Here is a 17,191-nt window from a genome sequence, read left to right as displayed (position 1 = left end):
ACTGTAATAATCTGGTTTTATTTTTGATTTATCGTCGTTCACTTCATATAAAAATAAGCACGCAAACATTTTTCCCCTGGAAAATTCCGTTTTTGCTATGAACACCAAAGTTGTCTTAAATTTTAAAATCGTGGTGACAGCCTTCAGAAAAAATTTGGGTGTACACAGTGTTTACAATAAATTCAAACACTAAATTTGAAGTTTACAATGTTGGTTTATTAATTTTCAAAAGGGTCGTTATCGTGTAAAACGATTGATTGTCTGAGTCCCCATTAGCTACCTAAATTTGGTAACGCGAATGATTTGTTATTTGGTAGGTTTGCAAAAGCCGTTGATCTGACCACCTGTCTTATCGGGAAGTTGGTGTGCGTCAACCTGACAGGAGTGACCCTTGGGACAACGGCAGAGATAGTTATGTTCCAGGCGGTACTCGAGGAAGTAGCTGGGGTCCCGCACTTTCCGGACTGTCATACACACATCGCTACCAGTCGACATCTGGTTACATTTGGGCTGTAAAAGGACAAAATTCAGAAATTTGGTGTAAATATCTTTTTGTATATTAATTTTATTATCAAAACTACAAATATATTCATAGACCACGAATGCCTCACAACTTCTTCTTCTGTACTCAAGATGACATATCTACAGACGAAGTTTTATGACCTTTATGCCAACGATGTATGGGAGACTCAAACACAAACGTCAAACAAAGTCAACGAGGTACGAATTATATGTCATTCACTAAATTATATTTAAGAATATCTTTCTTTTGCTCGCGAGGAGCATAAGTAGACAAAACTGTATGACAGACAAACGTGCGATAAAAACTTGCATCAGTAGACAAAACTGTATGACAGACAAACGTGCGATAAAAACTTGCATCAAGGATCAAAGAGACGGAATATGGTAAAAGTATAGGATCGTTCCACTTTCGGATACAGACAGAGAAATGGCTTTAAAAATTCAATTATATGCATTTGAATCAGTATTTATTGATAAATATCATAGCGGCATGTTCTAACATTGTTGAGATTACTGGAATGAGAAAACACACCAACAGTGAGTTTCGTTTCGTTAAAGTTTGTGTTTGAATTTAAATGTCAGCGGGCTTTGTAGCACCATCTAGCACCTTATATTTTGGGTCACGTAATTCCGCCTGTGGGTATACTAATTGTGGCTGTAATGGTGGTGTGCTATGAAGCGATATTGTCTGCAAACGTTTCCTTTCAAGTGAAGCAGTATAACCATCCAGCCAGAGCAAACACATTTGGTCGTAGTTCGCCGAACAGGAAAGGGCTAGGGCGGTCAATCTAAAAGAGTAGGGACTAGGTCTTTAGTCGACCAGGATACTGGCGCTTGAAAGCTCTTTCAAGAAGCGCAAAATTCTTGGAATCACAACCTTGCGACAATGCACATTTTCACAGAAGGTCTCTCTTCTCTCATTATTTTGACCCGTTCGTCTCTGTCTGCCTGTCGTTCTCTCTCTCTCTCTCTCTCTCTCTCTTTAGAGAGTAACGATTAGCGACCACGACCTGGTCGACGACACAGTCGACGACTCTATCATATTTCGGCGTTGACGTGTGTGCCGCATAGTTTACCTATTTTGAAAATAGAGTCGCATGTATACGATGTATGTGCAGTGAAGAAGACATTCTCTAATTCTTGCATGGAACAGGATTCCTAAAGTTGAATCGAGTTAACAGTAAGTAAAAATTTACTTTTGCTTCTAACACGGTTCTGTATTTCAAGAATTCAAGAAGGGATGCATCGTTGAGTCCCACTTGTCCCAAAAGAGAAAATTCTCGAAAATCTTAAGTTTCGGAGCCCGTAACTTCAGTTTGGTACAACGTAGAAAAGTCAATGATGGCTTGTTGAATAGAAAAATCCGCAGGAGTAAAACAAGAATTACAGTATGGACGTGTGTCTTTAAAGACGGAAATAGCAGAAGGAAATCGAGGGTCATGGGTGGAACGAAGCATTTGGAAGTTACTTACCTTCTCTCATATATTATGATAGAGAGGGTCCTATGTCAGAACGGTTCATGAGGGTAATGAAAGGTTTTTTGTCACTCTGTATCATTTTTCCTTCAGATTATTGTTTTTATCCTTCTCAACACCAAACACGCGTAGAGCACCTGTGATATTTACAGTAATGTATTTGTGACCAGATATTTGCAGTATTTGAGTTGGAGCATTAGATTAATCAGAAGACGTAAATAAATCTCTTTATGAGTCGGACTTGCATAACATATTTACCGCGTACATATGCTGTGGTTGGATAACGTTTTGTTAGTTGTGGAGATCGGATTATGTCTACATTCTTCTGCAAACAAAGGTGAATTTATTTACTTCAGTAAGTTCACATTTAAACCAAGCTTGTATATAGGGTGGATTCCATGCTACAGATATGCTACGCCGATCCATCTCCCCCCACCACCCTAGTTATCATGTAAGAAATACCGGTACTTTTACTTGTTGTTATTGTTCTTGTCTTGGGGGTTATGACATTTTTCGTGTTATGCTATATTTATTATACATGACATAACAAACCCCCGTGGGTGTAAATTGGCAAGATTGAAACAGACGAGACCATCTTTTCCCAATTCCCTTTCACGAGTCGAATAAAAAAATGGTGGCCAATAATGTTTAATGAAAACACAAAATTCCAGAAGGCGGGGTTAAAAACGTTTTCCGACGATCGCAACCAATGAGTAAAGAGAATACTGCACACTAATTTCGTCGGCTCATTTGGACCAATCAGAATCACATAAAATGATATGTTCACATGTATAATAACAAAAATATGAAATTGCACACACTGTAGGCAAAGTGTACCGACTATGTGATAAACATGAATTTGTCAGCAGTATACATCCTGAAAAGAGTGTTCATGCCATTTATGATCAATATAAGTCTGCTAATTAGAGAAATTGTACACTCTGTCCATAATTTGAAAGATATTCTGACATTTTCTCCATAAATATTTATAGGTTACTGCATTTGTATGGGAAAATATCAACGAGTTTTTGGATGGAATACTGCACGACTTTGGGAGTGCAGTACATCCTTCCAACAAAACGAGTTCATATTTTCCCATACAAATGCAGTAACCTTTTTATTATATTCTCATTTTCCTTATTCTACCTAAGACTTAATTATATAAACAAAATACACTTCAAGAAACAACGTGAATGGATGTATGCCGCATTCCAAACTAAACACACAAGCGCATATTCATCATTACACAAATCAACATTATTACTGCGCACATAACTCTGCCCAGATAAATTTGAACTTAGTCACGCGCTCGACATAACTTTCGAAAGAAAATGGCGTGTCTAGTTAAAATTGAAATTTGGAGTCATATTGCGAATAAATGTGCATTGCAACAACTTTTCCATTTGATCTGCAATGAATATATTTTGGCATTTTTCTCGATTCTAGGAAACTTCGTTATTACGGACTGGATTTGTATGCGACAATTCCATATGAAATACATGAGATTGAAGAAGCTAGGGAGAAGCGTGTTGACATCTGCAAATGTGTTTCTGTTTCTGTCATTGAATATTTGAAATGATAATGTGGGAAAAATATAAAGTCTTTCAATTGCAATTATCAAAAAGATGCTATGGAATTTAATGCTTATTTCATTTTGAGTGCAGTAAGGAGGATGTAATTGCACTTATCATCGAAATTACAGTACAATTTCGAAATATGTAATCCAGATTGAGAACCTATGACATGGCTCATTAAATTCGGATTTGCAGAATTAAAAAAATACATTTTGAGGAAATTCAGGATGTAAAACTGTAAGTATATTTTATTTTGCCATTCTTGTCACCAGCTAAAGAAGAGAGTATATGACTTGTCACTTGTATGTTATTTGTAAGGACCTTATCTTGCGTCTGTTATATACTGTAGCTAGCCTAAATCCGAAACATTGTATCAACGTGGAATGTGCCAAAGCAGCTGGTATGTGGCAGTCCACGAAACATCTCTTTTAGTTCATTCAGAAACAAATTTAAACAACCATAACGTAAAGAGGCTCTTACGCGAGTGTACATGATTTGTGTACAAATCAAAAGTGCTGGCGTCTGCGTCCATTGTTTGTTTACAATAGAAAGTAGTTCCTTTATGCACGTGAATGCTATATGTGTATTGTCGCGCGGGTTCAATATCGGGTAATACTGCACGATTCTGACAATGTAAAGTTAACAGGGGAAAAATGAGCATATAATAACATTATATACTTATTGCCATTACGGCCTGAATAAATTGCCCGAAAAGTCTGATTGTTTAACTCACAAAATGGCAATAGCTGTTTAATTATTTGGAGAAAAAAAAAAACTTGTCTCCTTTATTAGGGTTAATATAACTTGGTTTTTAGTAATTTTTGTTGTTACCCTCACCATCGGAATTCATTTAAAGCGAATAGTTATATGATTGCATCATCTTGGAAAAATTCAAATAGGTTTTGTTTTTCTACTTTCAAATTCATCAGTTATTTCCGTTACAACATTCCGTTGATTGTTGAGGGATCTCCGAACGTTGACCCAAATCAAATCCGGAAATTCTGGTGATCAGGATTACTGACTTTGAATATCTAGGTGCTAAACGTGTACTTAAAAGAATGATACGTAGTAAATGACAAACTGATATTGCCATTCATTCATTTTGCACCTTATCATCTCACAAAAAGTGGAGCGTGGCGTTTGAATGTCCTATCATACCAATATACATTCGCCAACGTCCTATCATACCAATAAACATTCGCCAACGTCCTATCATACCAATAAACATTCGTCAACGTCCTATGTTACCAATAAACATTCGTCAACGTCTTATCGTACGATAAACATTCGTCAACGTCCTATCATACCAATAAACATTCGTCAACATCCTATGTTACCAATAAACATTCGTCAACGTCCTATCATACCAATAAACATTCGTCAACATCCTATGTTACCAATAAACATTCGTCAACGTCCTATCGTACGATAAACATTCGTTAACGTCCTATCATACCAATAAACATTCGTCAACATCCTATGTTACCAATAAACATACGTCAACGTCCTATCGTACGATAAACATTCGTCAACGTCCTATCATACCAATAAACATTCGTCAACATCCTATGTTACCAATAAACATTCGTCAACGTCCTATCGTACGATAAACATTCGTCAACGTCCTATCATACCAATAAACATTCGTCAACATCCTATGTTACCAATAAACATTCGTCAACGTCCTATCGTACGATAAACATTCGTCAACGTCCTATCATACCAATAAACATTCGTCAACATCCTATGTTATCCAATAAACATTCGTCAACGTCCTCTAGTACTAATAAATTATCTGCCTATATAATAAGGCGTGTAGAATTCGTCATGTTATACAAAAAATCTCACATTTTACTTTCACATGCGAGAACTGTTCCATTCATAAAGCAGAAATCATTAGACATCAATGAAATTAGCTCCTGTATGAAATGAAATGAGCTCCTGCATAAAATGAAATTGGATCCTGTATAAAATGAAATGAGCTCCTGTGTAAAATCTTTTAACAATGCTTCTCATATTATTACAATTACATTATATACTAGGTCCTGCTTTTTTAATTATAAACTTTATTGCCTTCTAATAGTGGATGATAAATCTTACCCTTATCTGATTGGGACATACATTTTCTCCTTCCTTGCGTTTTCAGCCCTAGGTTGAGATTTTAGAGGAAAGGCGTTACAATAGACGGGAAATTACCTTTCCACAGCTGTACTCACTGAAGCTGTGTATCCCCTGAGACCAGGACCTGTGAAGGTAGAAGCGTTTTCCACACTGACAGCGAATGCCAGGTGGCACAAGTTTAAGCGGTACGGTTCCAGTTGGGCCCATCAGTGTGATAATCGGCTCAAACTTCCCACAAACTCGATGCAAGTCTACAGCTAAGGTTCGGCAGAAACTCAGTCTCATATGAAACGCTTTATCTCTGCCATTATCTGAAAGTTGACCAATCACTTGTAAAAGACAACAATCGGATACCACAATGATGCAATTTACTGTCTCTTCACGACTAATGTGTTCAGTTCTTATCATTAACAGGAAATAAGGGGTTTGCATAAATCGAGGAGCAGACAAATATAATTACCTAATGAATGCTGACTATACAACCAACAACAATTACCTATAGAATACAGACTATACAACCAACAATAATTACCCATTGAATACATACTATTCAACCAGCAACAAATAGCAAGACATTCAACGCCAAACCTACACTGATATAATATGGAAACACTTTAAAGAGGTGAACAACATTAATTCTACAGGCTCAGTCCTCTTAATTCTCAGCAAACACCAGGTTCTTTGCAGCCAAAATGGCATATGCTCTAGGTGTTATTTATATTTGATTTAATTTATATTAGAGTGACTTTAATTGTCTATTTGTAAGTTGGTTTTTTTTCTTATTTCATTACATGTCAAAGTAATGTAATCTTGTTTACTTGATTTGGCATTGTTTCCCAAAAAATCAGATTGACCTTTCTCGTAAACACTGTTTCTATTTTTGACTTAATTCCCTACATTGATTCTGAAATCACTGAGACAAGTAAATAACTTTCTTTTTTTATTTTATTACAGGAGTAAAATGATTGGTTTTTATCAAAGTCATACTGGAAGTACTTGATTTTAGATATGTAAACAGCCTCCATTTCGCAATTCTTGGTTTTCCAAATTGCGCAGTAGTTAGATTTAATAGTAATGCTTATAGAGAAATTAGTTAGTTGGGCCTTTACACTTGAAAGTGTATGTTTGTGACCAGTTTGGAGTTACATTTTAATTTTTATTCAAATTTTTTGGATTCTAAAAGAATAATACTTTTTCCTGGCAATATTTGAGTGCTGACACAGAATTCTTAGACAATGACATTTCTCTAAATTTTACTCGGAATTCAAAAACCGGAATATTATTTTCTGTGGTTCACAAAGAACTCTAAACACATCAGCGTTATACTGACTACAGTATACGTCATCGCCTTCCATTTTGAATTTTTTGTTCGGATTCGAACTTGAATTTATTACTAGGACTTCTAAAATTTAATTCGAGGATTATTTTTGGATTTGATTCTTAAAACCATAAGTTATTTTTTTATTTTTACATTGTTTTTTTCTTACCCAGGAAAATAAATTATTTGTTAAATTTTTTTCAAAGCTTGTTGATTTCACTCTTTCTTTTGTTACTGATTATTAGAGATTAAACACGTAACATAAGGCTAGGACAACCCCGCTTCAGCTCATGAGATTAATATGTAGTGACACAAAATTGCTAGAAATCAATATAAGCAAGAAAGTAATGATGAAATAGAGAGAATCTAGTCTACAAAATGGAAATCTGAACCAAATATCATTAAACACAAAGCAAATGAAAATAGGATGACTGGAACTTACAAAGACGTTGTTGTGAGACTTCTTTGACCTATTTCCTGCCTTAGAAATCACGGTTAAAAACTTGTCAATTTTCAGAATTTCAGATATTAGAGATCATTTGAAAAAGTAGATACCTGATTAAATAATTTATTCACAGCTATATATATGGAGGAATAATAATAATAATAATAATAAGAAGAAGAAGAAGAAGAAGAAGAATAACAAATTGAAGAAATCAAAAGAATAAATTTTCCCAACACAACCAGAGTTTGTAAAGTTGGCACTGCTTAAATGGTGCCATCCAAATTTTAGCAAGTTGTTTTCAAACAGAAAATGACGAGCATATACATACAAAAACTGAATACATTTTAACGTTATTCTTTAAAACAAAAGTATTGCGAACCACACGAATATAAGTAACTCCAGATTAAAGAATGTTCTCAATAAACTCGACAAAGCTGAAGTAAAGAAGTTCAATCTCGGGACTGTCCATGTAAGGACTATTATTAGACAAGATGTGGCTTCATTTACTCAAATCTTTATTTATCCACCATGCCAATCAAAACAAGCAAGCAAACAAAGAAACCATCAAAGATACCTAACTATTAAGGGTGAAGTTAGCTACATATGTGTATTAAGATCATGATAATATTCAGCCTTCTTTTATGTTTACGAAACATCATAAGCAAGACATGTACTAGAAAATATATCTCGGCGCAAATGGGAGTACCTTTCTCCACAAGCTGACAAGTTGCTTCGTACATCGTTTTGAAACTTCTTGCTCTTTTTGCTCTTAAAACTATTTCAGCTAAACTTTTAAAAAATAACCAACACAAGCAAAATAAGTTTATTTAATTAGAACCAGACGTTGCTTTAACAACGAAAGATAGGAATAAATATATCCGATTACGTACAGGAAAATGTGTTTCGTTCACATTCATATTAATTTGTAGCATCGCTGAAGATGAGTTATTATCGGATTTCATAATTCTGGTAATTCTGGCAAACGGTGCCACAACAAATTGCTCCTATCTATCACGCAGAATTTCAATGACAACCATAGTACACTGCTATTACGGGTTTTGCTTATTTTGAAAATAATATACTTTTGAGTTTCCAAATAATGAATTTGAAGTCTGAGTTCAGGTTTATGCTGTTCAACGTTTTATACTCTCTAGGCCTGATTGGATTCTCTTCACTGATAACAAAATATCAGAGGATCAAATAAACCTACAGAACTCAAATTCGATACAAGATTCATTAACTCTCTTGCATGCTTAATGTGACGAGCCTCTATAGAAAAGACCTTCTCAGCCTATATGAAAAAGTGGACACATAAGACCTGGCCATATTATTAAGAGACTCAGCCTATATGAAAAAGTGGACACATAAGTCCTGGCCATATTATTAAGAGACTCAGCCTATATGAAAAAGTGGACACATAAGACCTAGCCATATTATTAAGAGACTCAGCCTATATGAAAAAGTGGACACATAACACCTGGCCATATTATTAAGAGACTCAGCCTATATGAAAAAGTGGACACATAACACCTGGCCATATTATTAAGAGACTCAGCCTATATGAAAAAGTGGACACATAAGTCCTGGCCATATTATTAAGAGACTCAGCCTATATGAAAAAGTGGACACATAAGACCTGGCCATATTATTAAGAGACTCAGACTATATGAAAAAGTGGACACATAAGACCTGGCCATATTATTAAGAGACTCAGACTATATGAAAAAGTGGACACATAAGACCTGGCCATATCATTAAGAGACTCAGCCTATATGAAAAAGTGGACACATAAGTCCTGGCCATATTATTAAGAGACTCAGCCTATATGAAAAAGTGGACACATAAGACCTGGCCATATTATTAAGAGACTCAGCCTATATGAAAAAGTGGACACATAAGACCTGGTAACTTTATTAACAGACTCAGACTGAGGTGACAAAGATGATACCTTCACCTAAGTAGAACTGTTGTACCAAATGTCATAAGAAAAAGTTATAAAACACACACGCACAGACTAAAATAACACAGTAATAATAAAAATAACAATAAAAATAAATAATACTAATACTAATAATAATAATAAAATCAACCAAAGAAACAACAATAACAACATAGCATTGGGCAGTAGAAAATGTGAAAGCTGTGAGAACTTACTTCGACTATGGCAATTCAGAAACCATAGTTCGGAAACATGAGGGATAGAAAACACACGATCATGCCTTTCTGGCATATAGGCGTAAACTGACATACAATGAAAATGATGCAAGCCATACAAAGATTGTATTTAAAAAAGAATACTATTGTATGAAATGATATATGTATGGGTAGATGGATGGTATATCAAATGAAATGAACTTATCTAAATGAACCTCATGATGCAATCCGAAGCATCCTTTATTGATTAAATTTCCTTGTACAATTTTTCAACACTCCATGCCATCTGTATCCCATTTCGTCCCCTTCCCACGAGATACTGCTAAATTATACGCTGACAGGCACACAAATTCGCACACACAAATATTTGCATGCAACCGAAATCATAAATCACATACATAGCTATTGGTATCAAACGGGGGGCGGGGGGGGGGAATAAAAGGTGTTTCAAATAAAAGAAATTCCTAGTGAGTGAGAGGGACACAATTTGTTTATTCGATAAACATTGAATCATTATTTTAACTCTTAATATTTATACTTGAAATAAAAATACAAAATCTTATATCCTTTTGCATAGTTTTTGGAGATGGTATATGATTTGTAGCAAACACACACACACACACACACACACACACACACACACACCAAAGGGGAAAATACTAACTTTGCGAAAGAAGAGTGTTATACAAATAAATTGAGCGGGAATCATCCCTCCAGGTCCGTGGGCACTGTATGGCATCAGGACAGGTGCAAATTGACTGTTGACTCGTGGAAGAAGTATCATTGGTGTTGAATGCTACGTCACAAATGGAATCTATCGAGTAGCATACAGGAGTGGACTGAAAATACGTGATATGAGAATATGAATATGGTATTTTTAAGTTATAAAACTTATTGAAAAAGTAATATATAAATAATGATTAATAAAGGAGGTGAGACTCACATTACCCTTTGTGGCAGCGTCACGTTATTCCTCATGATTGTTATACGAATTATTCAGTCTTACATGTAATAACTTCGAAAGCTTCATCGGTTGTTTATTTTTCTTATGGTGGCATTTCAAAATGAAATAGTTTTCAAACTTTGACAGAAAAATCTGTCAAACATCAGCCACAATCATATCAGGATTAGCCTCGCAACTTGACGTATATAAATGGTATCTGAAGAGATTCTTGTTGAGAATGGTTGGTTGGTTAGTTGTCTTTAACGACACCTTTAGGACATTAATGTATATATCACTCAGAGGAAATTATAACTACTGAAATAAAACATACCCAAGGTATGTGCTATTTGCATTTGTAGCTTTGTCAGATTTTATTGATTGTTTTTTTAATTATGGGGAAAGGGTGTTGTGAACGTATTTCTCAACCCAAGTAATTAACTAATTTCTAAAAGCAGACGTTATAATGTACACTATTCCTGATATTTTATGACAGAATGGATCAGTTTCTTAAAATGAACCCTCCCTAATTTTTTAAATAAGGAATTATCTGAATATTTTTTGTGCTTAGCGATTTGAGATAGTATTTATTCTTTGTATTAATTCTTTGTGTTTGAGCCGTATTTTGTATTGCATGACGTGAAGTACTAATATTCAGCTCGGAAAGACTTCCTAATAAGTCATACAAATGCGAAACAAATGGAAAAGCATGCGAGTAAGAAATTAGAGTTTCGGGACGTGTTGTCATTAGGTGATTATAGACACATTATTTACAGTATTTTCGCGTTTAACAACCTTTAAGTTGACAAAGACTGTTTTTCTGGGGGGTCCTTGAAAATGAGGAAACAATGAACTTCAAACCATGCTCATGCGAGCGTTTGATTTACTCGGTAGAGAGACTCTTGCATGTAACAATATGAAACTAATATGGTCGAAGTTTACGTTATTTGTTGAGAATTTAATCATGCAGAAACTTGACTAGATTAGTTTTGGGGTGGGTGGCTAAAACGTTAGCATGTATTTACCAAGACAAATAACTGTACACCGTATAGAGAGGCGGTAGCTAAAACTAATTAAAGAATGGCTTCAAAATTCTGATATACTTCTTTAGTTAACAAAAAAGTTCTTTGTTTAAACGCCAACAATTTTAAAACTTATCTTTTTAAAGAAAATGCGATTAATTTTTCCATGAAACACAGAAGATTTTCAATATGGCCTCCATGACAGTCCTCACAGGCTTGAAAGCAGTATCAAAATCTGATGAGTTGGCTTCCCTGACCATTGTCTTTTTTTGAGACAAACTAGACTTTAGGATAAATGTAAGCATACTATTTCATGATAATACTCACAGGTATTTGGAAGAAGTAGCGATAACAAGATTTTTAAGATGCCTTTAATGAATGTCAGAAAAACACTGATTTTACTTAGGATCAAATTAGATCTTACGATGATTCTGTGTGTCGGTTTTCACGACCATCCTCATAATAATTTAGAAGTAATGATATAAAATGTTACGGATGTTAAGTTTCATTGCAGTCCTCAAAGTTGTAAGTAACAAATAAAGATAACAGTGACAAACGTACAAGTTTGCTAACGGACTCCAGGTGAAGGTATCAACACTTCTGGTCTTAGGACCAGCTCCATAACTCCTTTGCTCCACCCCCCACCCCCATAAAATAAGTATTCCACACAGTCATAAGAGTTAATATGATAAAACCGGGCCATTTGAGACAGTCACGGCAATACTCTTCAAAACTATATAGAAAGCTGAATTGGCCAAATAAAATATAACATAGTTTGCCTAACTTGATACAGCTAAATTACAGTCTGGAGAATAATGATTATGAATCATATAGTAGATACGCATAGTCTGTCCAATTGCACATTGGACAGTCACGCAACATTCCTAAGATAATATTTAACTTTATCATCGAACCAAGGGACAATCCATTATTATTTTCATCCTGCTATCATGTTTAAAACAGATTTGACCACAGTTTAGGGGTAAACAGTAAATCTGGAAGAAATGTTCAAAACCTACTTCAAACTCGAAGCAAATTAAAAAAATTATTTGCCTTTTTATCAAATGAAAAACTACTGAAAATTGTTTAAATTTATTTTTGACGAAACAAAATCCAATTTTCGTTGTACATAAAAAGATTTCTGTGACCAAAATATTCGCTACATGTGTGTACGAATGTTTACAAGCAAAAAAATGATGTTTTAATTAGGAGAAAAAAGGTGATAATTAATCCGTGCCTGTCAAACTTATTACAATGAAAATAAAGAATTTGAATGATGGCTGTGGGTGGGCTTAATATACAAAACCTGTTTCACATGTTAGGAGGAATGTATGTTCTTATAGTTAAATAACGTAGGAAGAAGTCTCTCAAAACAAAACAAATATCTCGGATTCCATCCGTGTTCTCCGCACTTAGCCTTTGAACTACTTTAACCAAGTGATGTCCCTAAGTAGTGACAAACAGATGTAAAATCTCAATCATTCATTAGTTTCTTCATTGTTAGTGTGATCAATAACAGATTACCGAGTTCGTGTGTCTGTGTTTATTACTGTATACATTGTCTGCCAGGAAAAACTAATCCTGAAAAGTACAATCAGAAAACGTTGTCAGAGTTACCTTTGCTCCTGAAAATTTATGTTGCCATAATGCAAGTTTTCATATGATATTATAATTTGTGTCCTTCCTTTTGTGATTTCTTTCTTTATGAATTAGTTAATGCTTATCAATTGCAACTGGCATGACTTCTTGCAATAAAAAATTGCACAATCACACTAAAGTAATAAAATTGCTCATTAAGCAGTATCATTCAGCCTTATAATTAGAAGCACTTATCCGTTTGCATCTTAAACGAGTTGTTGGGAATTCAAAATGAGAATGGAAAATAATAAAATAGGAAATTATGCACATCAGTGATGTTTGTTTGCAAAAATGCAGTAAACGATAGGACAAAAGTTTGTTGAAAAATCTGACGTAAGTGCCGAAAATGTACGCATTGTTTTATGCCACATGCTCTGAAATCTCGTCCAATTTGCATGCAAAAATATTTTGTTTTAGTTATTAAAAAAAGGGAACAAAATTCATATTAAGGGTGAGTTTATTTTAATCGCATCATTTCGTAATATTTTGTAAATTTAAAAATAATTTTGTTTCTCGAAAATACGGGATAATTCAAATTCTGAAATGTGATCCTTTTATCTTTGTTTGATGGATAATGATGTGTGGTATTGTCGAGTGTTATTTATGATTACACTGGGTAAGCAGCCAATAAGTTTAAGACTGGTAGGTACAAGTTTGCAGTACTTGTCACCGTATAATGTACGGGAATCGTCGCACTAAATATCGAATATAATGCAATCGCCGAGATGCTGCTTTATTCCATTACAAATGTTGCAGTAATATCTGTGCGTTTTTTTTTTGTTGTTATTAAATGACAAAATTGGATAGGTTTTGTTCTAAAGAAATACCAGGACAGTTAGCTGGACTCTCCGTGGTGAAAAAAGTTAAAGAGCTATAAATACATAAGACAAACGCTTTTCTTTATTAAGTCTAAAAATATTATTGACATAAAGCTTAAAGGGGACAAAAACCCCGACCTACACAATTTTATTGTAAATAGAAGGATATTTAGTAGTTTGTGTATATAATTTATCCCGACTATTTTTTCTTTGCATCTATTGTATTTGCACAATCATTTCATACAAAATATTGTCCTGTATTCCGAGATCAAACGGAAAGAACCTGCCCCAAATTTGTTAGCTACCTTCCATACAAACAGGATGTGACGTCATTTGAGACGATTAAGCTATAAAGTTGTATTCAATTTGTGCAGCGAAGTGTCATGTAGAAACAAGATGGTTCAATACTCAGCTCTAAATTGGGTGAATAATAGCAGTTCTGGAACAATCCTCAATTATTTTACTCTTGTTTTTCTCCATCTTTGAAAAGTAAAAAAATATCTACCAAATGAAATAGAATTAAAGAAATGTTTACGCTTTTTCATTTAGTGTTTCCAACATCAATTTATTATGCACGTTTGATTTTGTATGTAACTGCATCGGATGAATGTGCATTTTTCTTCCACACTTACGTTCAAGACTCCTTTCCACTCGTTGTATAATAAACCCCTCCTTCCCATTCTGCATTCATCATGTTTGTGTAATGTCAATAATAGAAAAATAAATCACTTATAATTGAAAGTCTGTGTGTTCATTTAAACTCGTTAGATTTCTTGTAACTACACACACCGGAGCACCACGATACAATTTTTTAAACAATTTTTTAAACAAATGTTACTGTTAACTTTCTTGATTGATAAATCTATTATAGTAGCATTATTCATTAATGTGGTAATTACTTTCAAACTCGGACCAGGCTGATTCGGTACAAATCGCTAACTGATTCGGCCCAATATCTGGCTGATTCTCCAAACTTCCAAGCTGATTCGGACCATGTGAAATGTTATTCAGTTTAGTCCAGGATTTAAATGTGACATTTAAATTTGTTTTTAAAGATGTTCTTCTCATTATGTCCCAAGTACGTTGAGCAGTTCAAATATGCATTTAAAGTAACAAAATCCCGTTAGTACGCGTGGTCATGGTATTGTTATATATAATAAAATAACGTAATCATGTTTACTGTGCATCGGCAATTTAGTATTTAAATATTTTTAAACTTCTCGTTCAACTTTAAATAGTTTGTTTTATTGAGAAATAATAAAATTACGAACACTGACAAAAAAGAAGATGTAAACTAAATGATGGTGTAGTACATGATAGCTTTCAGAAACCGTCCGAATTCTGTGCATTAGCCATGATGTTGAACTCAATAGCAACCGGATTTCCTGAGTAGGCGTCAGTGATGGTTTTTGTCTAGTTCAAGTATCATTCGTCAATGGTTAGCAATTCTCAATGACAAATCAGATTAAATTGTTCAGCGAGAGAGATGATACTATAACCCTTTGGATTACTGACGGCAAGAATTCAGTCGATTTCGGGTTATAGAGGTCCATGCCATAAAGTCGTCTCAGGATGACTTTAGTTATTAGGTTGGAGCCCTTTCATGTCTAAAACTGCAGATGTCACATCATGCTTACACCCGCTCTGTTTTTCCAATTAAAATGCATTTAGTGATTTGAAGGGCAGAGCAAAAGGGATATATACCACTTCTTTTTCGTTAAGTACAGAAGTGGAGTTGATCAAATGGAAAAGTTCAAAAGTTGCAAATTTTATAGATTTAATAAGTTACTTAGTTGAAGAAAAAGCTAAAATAAATAAAGCTTAACAACCAGACATCTCAGAATTACTATATATGATCCTTGGGGCGACTTCTCCGACCACCATGGGGCGACTTCTCCTAACACCTGGGATGAGTTCTCCCAGGGCGAGTTCTCAACAATTCATTATCAACAATGCTATTGTGTACAGTGTCTCAAATGACGTCACACCCGCTATTTTTACAGGAGGAGGGAATCGCGTTGTTCTTTTCAAGATCGATCGGGAGAGATGATCGGTTTTTCATAAATTTCTTCGTAACGAGTAAGAATAAAAGGTACAAATTTTTCAGAAAATGAACCCTATACATATAGCAAATTATAAATGAAGTTTACGCGAATTTCAGTTTTGCATGGTGGTTCCCTTTAAAGGACAAACTATAAAACCTGTCTTAGGTTTGAAATTTATAAAAATGAATGATGTGTGTATTTTGACACTGATCAAACATTTATCTGTAACCTATTAGATCCACATAAGTAAGTTATCACGAGACAAAAAGTGGTTGTTTGGGTAACCTCGCAGTTCCGCTGAATCATATTTAACTGAAATATGAAAGACTGTTATGATGAAACAGTTAAGTGGGCGATATGTGAACATGATTGAAAAGAACTTCACATAAAATGTTTTGCAGCAAGAAAGGAACTGGGTACATAAAAATCACATAAAAATAAATAAATAAAAGAACATCTTGCATACGATTTGGTCTTTTATCTACAAATGCGTAGCTGACCGATTTTAGGGTATACAATTTACAGACAATTTAAGTATAACAAAATTTATAATTTCATTTTACACTTAACTGCTCGATAAGTGAAAGACCTACTTGTTCTGGCGATCGTGGTTTAGGCGTGTCATGGGGAAGTCCGAGAGGAAGTTGTAGATTGTGTCCAAGTGTTATCAATGCAAACAGCCACACTAAATAAACCATCTTGCACACGGCTTTGATTCGACTTGTCAAGAACAACAGCTCGTACACAGAATGTCATATAATAATCCTGATGAGAAAATGTTGGCCCACTTTTATAGTCGGATTTACGATATGACTACAGAAAAATGATTGGCAGATCATAACGAGCTGATGTTGTTGATTCATACTGATGCATGGTTAATGCGCATTGACTCATTAGAGAAATATAATTCTCTCAGAAAACATGCTTTGAAATATGTCTTTTATACGATGTGCGGAAAATATCCATGTATAGGTAAAAGTAAAAGAGAAATTATTTTCAGATCAATAAATTAAAGAGACTACTACATTACAGCTCCAGAAAGACAAATGTATATAATTTTATTGCATCTAAACGTCGATAGAGTCTTTTTTATATTATCATCAAGGCAATTTCTCCTCT

General features: G+C 34.5%; 1 protein-coding gene across 1 annotated transcript; it reads right to left on the bottom strand.

Annotated features, from left to right (window-relative positions):
- Positions 1-247: 247 nt before the first annotated feature.
- Positions 248-16,856, bottom strand: LOC149778432 (uncharacterized). The gene is made up of 4 exons (XM_089939257.1): positions 16,666-16,856; positions 10,274-10,448; positions 5,768-6,003; positions 248-510 (listed from the first exon to the last, which is right to left on the bottom strand). The coding sequence occupies exons 1-4, from the start codon at positions 16,768-16,770 to the stop codon at positions 307-309; spliced, it is 720 nt and encodes a 239-aa protein (XP_089795383.1). The 5' UTR covers positions 16,771-16,856; the 3' UTR covers positions 248-306.
- Between the last annotated feature and the right edge of the window lie 335 nt (positions 16,857-17,191).

This window comes from Sinohyriopsis cumingii, chromosome 17 (assembly GCF_028554795.1).
Source record: "Sinohyriopsis cumingii isolate HCF-2022 chromosome 17, ASM2855479v2, whole genome shotgun sequence".
In the NCBI taxonomy this organism is placed as follows: Eukaryota; Metazoa; Mollusca; class Bivalvia; order Unionida; family Unionidae; genus Sinohyriopsis; species Sinohyriopsis cumingii.
This window is presented reverse-complemented; position numbering and strand designations above follow the sequence as displayed.

Coding starts and splice junctions, on each gene's coding strand:
- LOC149778432 (XM_089939257.1), bottom strand. CDS start 16,770: ATGGTTTATTTAGTGTGGCTGTTTGCATTGATAACACTTGGACACAAT. Junction 10,449..16,665: donor AACCACGATCGCCAGAACAA/GTAGGTCTTTCA, acceptor ACGTATTTTCAG/TCCACTCCTGTATGCTACTC. Junction 511..5,767: donor GTGAGTACAGCTGTGGAAAG/GTAATTTCCCGT, acceptor GTCCTTTTACAG/CCCAAATGTAACCAGATGTC.